This window comes from Octodon degus, unplaced genomic scaffold, assembly GCF_000260255.1.
Source record: "Octodon degus isolate 3935 unplaced genomic scaffold, OctDeg1.0 scaffold00153, whole genome shotgun sequence".
NCBI classification, from domain to species: Eukaryota; Metazoa; Chordata; class Mammalia; order Rodentia; family Octodontidae; genus Octodon; species Octodon degus.
In genome coordinates this window covers 1,474,102-1,481,882 of record NW_004524729.1, presented here as the reverse complement: position 1 = coordinate 1,481,882, position 7,781 = coordinate 1,474,102, and the positions used below count along the sequence as shown (strand labels likewise).

General features: G+C 57.1%; 1 protein-coding gene across 1 annotated transcript in view; it reads right to left on the bottom strand.

Moving 5' to 3' along the window:
* Window positions 1-913: 913 nt before the first annotated feature.
* The window catches only part of Samm50 (SAMM50 sorting and assembly machinery component), a 24,022-nt gene continuing 17,154 nt past the window's right edge, over window positions 914-7,781 (bottom strand). The window contains exons 12-15 of the mRNA XM_023702530.1: window positions 6,304-6,477; window positions 4,447-4,593; window positions 4,096-4,237; window positions 914-1,058 (exon numbers count right to left, since the gene is read on the bottom strand). Coding sequence (XP_023558298.1) covers window positions 1,013-1,058; window positions 4,096-4,237; window positions 4,447-4,593; window positions 6,304-6,477 — 509 coding nt within the window. The 3' untranslated portion in view covers window positions 914-1,012. The remainder of the gene's footprint in view (window positions 1,059-4,095; window positions 4,238-4,446; window positions 4,594-6,303; window positions 6,478-7,781) is intronic.

Sequence of the window (7,781 nt, the reverse complement as noted above, 5' to 3'; positions counted from 1 at the left end):
CTACAGATCTTCAGGGAACAAACTGCACCTGTGCTGGCCAGGCACAGAGGTCGCCCCTCCGCAGCATCCCTAAGCAGTGCGCAGAAACACTACTGCAAGGGCACCCGCGTGGCCTCGGGACTGGGCGTCCTCGAGGTGAGCTGACACCCCCAGGAGGCGGCAGCAGGCAGCCCGGTGCTCGCTGGCTGACCTGCGGCATGATTATCTTGGATTACCTGGGGGTCGGGGGAGAGCAGAGGTGGACAGCGGGGGCGCCGGCTGTGGGCGAGGCCAGGCAGAGCTGCAGGAGGGACAGCGGCTGGGCCTCGGCTCGAGCCCTGAGCCCCGGGAGCTGAGCCTGTGCTTGCGATATTGTTCTTTTTCCTTTACTTTCTTTAAAACTAGGAACTGCTCCCCAGTTCCACCAAAAATAAATAAATAGAAATTAAAAAACAAAATAAAACTAGGAACTGAACGCGGGATCTAGGGCTTACCAGGCAGGCACCATGCCCCTGAGCTACACCCCTACACCCTCCTGCTTTTTCTTTGCAACGCTAAGGATGCAAGCCAGGGCCCTCACGAACCCAGACCAGGGCGGGATCAAGAGCCCCTCCCACAGCCCACCCATCTGCGATGTCTCAGCCACTGGCTTCATGGCTTCAATCTCGGTGGCTGCCACCAGTCTACAGATGACACATTACCCCTGCTCGCCGCAGTGTCCCCAGCATCACAGTGTAGTGACTTCTCCCGTGCCCGCCACACTTGCACATACACCTATGCCCAGCCTTAACAGTAACACTTGGGATCAGGGTCTCCCAGGGCAGGTGGGAGGAAAGAGAATCAGGGTCATCTGAGCACCCTTGGGCCCAGGGTGGCACAGGCAAAGGGACACAGGTGTCCAGGAGAAGCAAATCAGAGTGTTGCTGCAGCCCACGTGTCTTCACAATTTATTGACATGCTCGCTGGCGAGGACGGTGGCCCAGCTTGCCGGGCTGCTGGGACTCCGGGAGTGCAGATGCCCAAGGGAGTACAGCTACAGGAACCGGATCCCAGCTCCAAACTGGACACCATCACATATCCTGAAAGAAAGGCAGAGGTGGAGGGCACGCTCCCCTTCCCTGGGCCCCCAGCCAGGGGTGGCAGCTTGGGGACCCTGTGGGCGGCCCATAGAGGGTCACACCGGCCCTTCTCCCACTCACTCTCCTAGGCTGGGTTGAGACTTGGCCTGTGGTGGTACATGCCTGTAATCCCAGCAATTGGGAGGCTGAGGCAGGAGGATCACTGGGAGTTTGAGACAAGCCTAGGCTACAAAGTGAGCTCAAGCCAGCCTGAGCTACATGGAGACCCTGTCTCAGAAAGATAGACAAAAAGGAAAAGGGGAGGGAAAGAAGCGGGTGTGAATTCCTCCCGGCCTCCTGAGTGTTCCCACCTGACAGGGAGGAGCAGGGGGCCCAGCCCGGGGGAGGGCGAAGATCACACTGCCACATGGCAGTCACTGAGTCCACCGCCCTAAGTGGCCACTGTCCACTCACAGGGCCTTCACCAGGTGCAGAGTGGCAGACGTCCCCTGGGGGCCTCCCCAACCCATTTCCCAGGTTGAAGCCTGTCCCGCTTGGTACCTCAGAGCTGGGCCTGGGGACTACACAACTTGTTTTCATTTTTCACGCTATCTGATCTACAGAAGGGGCCCAGGCCTATGTTCCCTGGGCTATGAAACACCTAGAATGAGCTACATAGGTGAAGGCGTGCGGCAACCTAACGGGAACAGGCAGACCTCCCAGCCCCGCTCACCACGACTGCCGACAGATGAGTGGTGTCACACGGAAGCCGTGGAACCCCGCACCCCCAGGGCACCCCCAGCCACCCTGAGCCCCTACGCTCTGCTTCGCCCCAGAAGACTCAGGCTCTGTCCCAGTGCCACCCTCCTGGTCCTAGAGGCGCCTCCCATGTGCCCTCCTGCACACCTGGCCCTGCACGCCCGGCCCTTGAGCCCGGTGGCCCAGCTGCGAGCCTGGTACTCCCCACCCGACACCGCCACTGCGCTGCTCTCGCGGACGCACCCTAACTCACACTGGCCCTGGATCCTGCACTTGGCAGAAGCCGCCACTACCGTGCAGGGTGGACTTGACCAGAACCACAGACGCTGCCGGGATGGATTCTGCAGCGTCTGAACACAGAATCGCAATTCTAGCAACCAAACAGCAAACCACACCACGCCCAGGATGCCGGCCGGCCAGCCCTAGACAGCATTCATGGCCAACAAACAGGTGCGGCCACCACCATGTCAGAACAGAGCTGCAGGCAGGACAGAGGGCCCTGCAGGCAGGGGCCTCTAGGAAGAAGCTCCTCCGGAGACCACACAAATTGGCTCTGCCCGCCTCTAGCCAGCTCAGAGCCCCGCGGTGTGCGGGGCACACTGACACCCAGCGGCCGCTCACGGTACTGCAGCTCCGCCGGAGTGCTCACACTTCCCACCCCAGCCTGGGTGGTTCTGCCCCTCTGGGGTTGGCACCCACACAGACCTCTACCCAGAAAGCTGGAGGGGTCAGACCAGAGCCTGCAGCCCGGAGCCCAGGGACCCTGCTCGGGGGAAAGCCTCTCTCAGGGTGGGCCGTCCCTCTGAGGCCATGAGTCCTGAACTTGATCGTCAGCACTGCAATGGTAAGCAAGCACGGCACAACTGGGATCACTGGGCCTCTAGACGGGAAAATGAGACCCAGAGCGGGGAGGTTACTCGCTGTGGGCCCCAGAGGGGCCCCAGAGCATGCACATGCATACAGACACACATGCATGTACGCATGCGTTGTGTAGGGGACAGAGAGGTGCCGTCAGGGCGGCTCCAGGACAGGCACAGCCGCCCCACAGCGCAGCTGAGCCGGGCACTTCCAATACGGTGCGGGTGGGTAGGGCACTGGGTGCACGAGCAGGTACTGTCACTGTGCCCGGGTCCCTGCACTGAGGTCCTGACCCACGGCTACCTGCAGTGACCAAGGGGAGAGGCACCTGCCTCCAGGAAAGACAGCAGGGCCCTCGCTCTCCCTGCTGCCCGCCCGGCGAGGACACACTGTGAGGCCACAGTCCCTAAGAAAATAGGGAGCTGCCGGGAGCCGGGTCTGCCACCGCTCTAGACCAGCGCCTGTGGCCACAGCCACCTGTTTATGTATTGTTATGGCAGCCTATGCCACTGTGTGTACATTGTCACAATAACTTTTTTGTTTGTTTTGGGGATCAAACTCAGGACTTGCACTTGCCAGGTAGCTGCTTCAGCCGCTGAGCTATCTCCCTGGCACAACAATACTTTCTGAATTTCACACGAGACAGTTGCAGTAATGTAAGAAATGGCAACCCCAGCACTCTGGGAGGCTGAGGCAGGATGATCCCTGTGAGTTCAAGAGCAACCTGGGCTATATAGCAAGTTCAGGGCCAGCCTGAGCCGCATAGTGAGATCCTGTCTCAAAACAAACAAAAATAGCAAAAAAGGGACTAACTTTGGTCAGCCCCGTGGGCCAGAGGCATCCACGTAGCACAGGGGGCCCTTCGTATCTACCGGTTCTGTGCCTGCAGTCACCCAAATGCACATCAATGATATTTTGGGGGCGGAGGAATCCCAGAAAGTCCCCCAAAGCAGAGCTCAGCTTCACCACAGGCTGGTCCCGCCCTCAACCCGTACAGTGATGAGCGGTCAGGGCCTGAGTAAACGGTACCCTGGAGGCCACACGGGCAAGGTGTGCAGGCCCAAGAGACACCACGCTGCGCCACGTCAGGGACGTGCACCTCTCACCAGGGACTCGCATGTCCCTGGATTTTGGTGTCTCCAGGGGTTCCTGAGGCTGCCCTGGGCAGACAGCAAGGGGTCGGTCTGGCAGCGCCGCAAAGGCTAGGACAGAGGGGACACTCAAGAATGAGCCCCCGGCCGCAGCTGACCTTCGGCTTCACCATCTCTGTCAGGCACCAGGTGCATTCCCAGTGCCTACCAATGCCACTCTGGGGACAGGAAGCAGAGGAACAGGCTGGGTGCATCCCATGCTCTTCTGCACAGAGCAAGAAGAGAAGCCCCCAAGCGGAGGCCGCGATGTGCACCCTCTTGCTCTCTGTTCAGCCTCTGCCCCTGCGCACCTGTCGCCCCGCTGCACGCCCATGGGGATGCAGTAGTTCAGCTCCAGCCGCGCGATGTTGCCGAGCCGGAGGACGATGCCTGCGCCGTAGGACCAGCGGATACACTCGGCCAGCTTGCGGATGTGCGCTCGGGGGCCCTCTCCTGGGGAGAGAGGACATGGCCATCAGACTGCCTCACTGTCCCCGTCCAGCCTGGGTGGCCCTTAATGCAGGCCTTCTGTTCCAGGAGAACACGTGAAGGGAGATTAGGGGCCCCTCGAGCCCACGCTGAGAGACAGCGCCTTAGGTTCCATCGCCAGCACCACACCCCCTTCCCGCTGCGCCAGGACGGCCCGCATTGCTGAGTCTTACCGTAGTTGAGGTTGCAGAGGTTTCCTGCATTGAGGAAGAAGTGGGTTCTGAAAAGCTCTCCGAAGCTGCCCTGACCTGGCCGGAAGGGCAGTGGGGTGTACAGGTGCAGGCCACCGGCCCAGTATGCCTCGCCACCCAGGTAGTCCCCTAATGAGGGAGGGGACAGCAACAGGCCTGAGAACGTGGATGCCACACGGACCTCGCCAGCTCTGAGGGGAGGGGGTCACACAGGAGGCCCCCACGGGGCCTGGCGCTGGGCGCCTGCTCCATGGGGCTGCTGGCCTGTTTAGAGCGGCCCCTCTCTCTCTTGGCCTCTCACAACTGGGGCAGGACGGGCGAGGGAAGAGCGCACTTGGCAGTTGGCTGTGTCTGAAAAATGGGTTGAACAAAAGGCTGAACCTCGAGAACCCATCCGTCACACACCAGGCGCTTCTGCCACGCAAAGGCAGCATTGTTGTGGACTTTCCAAGACTGACCATTTGCTGGACTGGCTCGGCATCCCCAGGGCAGCCCAGCTCAGGCCCAGGAGAGAGGCCGTGTCTCAGCGGTCCAGGACCACCCAGATCTTTGCTTCCCAGGAAGCAAAGAAATTTGGCAAAAGGCTGCTTTTGCCAAAATTCAAAACTGGCAGCTGAGAGCTGCTATTTGCATTATTTCTGTAAATGCTCCTATCTGACACTTTGTTTATAAATAACTGTAACATTAAGGCTATAAAAAGCTCTCCAAGCTGCTACAATGTTACCAAAACACTGTTTCCAGCGCTTGAGCCCCTCTAATACAAGATGAGAGCCCTGAAAGAGGTCGCAGCCTTCAAGATTAACCTTGAAGAGCAAAGGTTCACTCAGAGACCGCAGGTCACCTTAGTACTTTCAATACTACAGTCCCAAAGAAACAGAGCACACGGACGCCGGAGAGCAACTCTGTTCTTAGAAACAGCCCACCCCTCTTACGTAATTTATTCTGATCAGAAAAGTAATGTGCTCTCTAGAAAACTGGACACAGAAATAGGTAAAAATTGAGAATTTAACTTCTAGCATTCAAAAACCTAGCTAATGCCCTATTCTCCTCAGGACTACATATGACACTATGTGCAATGCACAGGTAATATGTAAGCGCACTTTTTAGCATACCACATGCAACTCCCCTGGATGATTTATAACCCTTAAGAACATGCTTTCATGCCTGACCATGACGGAAGGAAACTGGCCGTTTCTCTCCTGCTGTCAGGCTGGCTTTGTACTTCCTTTCCAGTGCATACGTACCGAGGCCTTTCCCAGTCCCGCCACCCACGCCACAGCTGCCCTCTAAGGACGCGGAATAGTGTGGCCTGTCCCAAGCTGCTTAAACGGAAAGCACAGCACGCACTCCTCGGGCCTGGCTTGCTGGGCACGCACTTCTGAGATGCGTCCCCACGCTCGAGAGCTGGCAGTTACATCCTATTCCTGGTGGGCATTGGGCTTCTCGGCTCAAGCTTAGGGCTACTATTAATCACAGGTTCACTAATTCTTTAAAATAATATCATTTTTAAATCTCTTTTCTTGGATGTTTTGTGGTGGAGCTCAGGCTGGCCTTAGGTTCCTAAGATCCTCCTGCCTCAGCCTCCCCGGTGATGGCATTACAGGCATGCAGCACCAAGCCTGGCTTTTCAAATCACTCTTGGTACACACACAATGCCACCTTCCTACAGTCTCCTCAGCAGGGGGTCTGCTGTGTGACCCATCCCGGCTGGGGTGCTAATCCCAACGCGGTGGAATGTGCACACCTAGCACTGCTCTGCTGCCAACAAACACCGCGCTGGCGGCCGCAGCCACGGGGCGGGACCGGCCCCGCACGTGCCGTCTCAGCCAGCGGACAGACCTTCACTCTGCGGCCCGATGCTGTGCATGCCGAATCCCCGGACGCTGGTGGGTCCTCCGAGGCAGAACCTAGGACGAGACGGACGGGTCGGGGGCGGCCTCGAGGTGGAGCTGCCTTCCGCACCAGAAAGGGCTGGGGCACCTGCAAGGCTCGGCCAGCCCCGAGGCCAAGGTCACAGGCTCATTTAAGAAACGGTCAGGAAGACTTTTTTTCTGTCGTTCTGACACAGCATTTCACTCCGCAGTTCAGGCTGGCCTGGAACTCACTTTGTAGCCCAGGCTGGTCTTGAGCTCACAACCATCTTCCTGCCTCAGCCTTCTGAGTGCTGGGATTACAGGCGTGCACCACCACATCCAGCTTGGGAAGACCTGCTCACCCTGCCCGACTCTAAGCTCTTAACAGAAGCTGCAAGCTTGTGGTGACGTGGGGACAGAGATGGGAGGACCGAGACATGGAGGGAACAAACAAGGGGCACCTTCCCAGGCCAGGCCTCCCCTGGCTCACGCTGCCCCAGTAAGTTAAAACAACGCAGGCTACACCGTTAGGCCCCTGCATCTGCAGGCTTGGCATTTGTGCACTTCCAAATTGGCACCCGAAGGCTGAGCCAGCGGAAGCTCTGGCAACTCCACACACAGCTCAGTGGAGACAGCTTCCTGCTCTCAGGGGCCAGGAGTAACGCAGGAGAGAAACAAACATGGTCTCCACCCGAGGCACCAGTGGCCACCAGCTCTCTAAAAGGCAGGGTCCAAAGATTCCTTAAAGGTCTTAAAAAAAACTCACTCTGGAGATTCCTGCTTTTGTCGGTATTGTTGAGACAGGCCTTGCTTTAGGTTCAGGCTGGCCTCATTCTAGGTGAACCTCCAGCCTGCGCCTCCCAAATCCTGGGATTTGCCAGATGTGTGCCACCACACCGGGCAAAAAAGTCTCACTCTGAGGCTGTAATTCCTCTTTCAGGAATAATGTCTCAGCAAATAAAATGAGCAAATTATTTATAATATCCTGTACAGTGCTATTTATAAATATCACAAACTTAGCAGGTCTCGGCATGAGGTACCTGCAACCCCAGCACTCTGGGATGCTGCAGCGGGAGCACCACGAGTTGAAGCCCAATCTGGACAACTTAGCAAGACTCTGTCTCAAAAGAAAAACTTAAACAGAGCTGAGCTCAGTCCCCAGCACTGAGGCAAGTCAGGATAACAACCTTACACAATTAGAAACAAAGCAACAGAAATTATTGAAGTAGGCCAAAAAGTTACAGCGTATGTAAGTATTGAAAGATTACGTGTCAATAAATGCTGCTTATGAAGAACTTTTCAGAACTGGTAAATGGTCACCCTATAATTTTCTTAAAACTTTTTTTGTTTTTGAGACAGTCTCACTGTGTAGTTCAGGGCAGCCCCAAACTCACTACGCAGCACATGCTGGCCTTGAAGTCATGCTGATCCTCCTGCCTCAGCCTCCTGAGTGCTGGGATTATA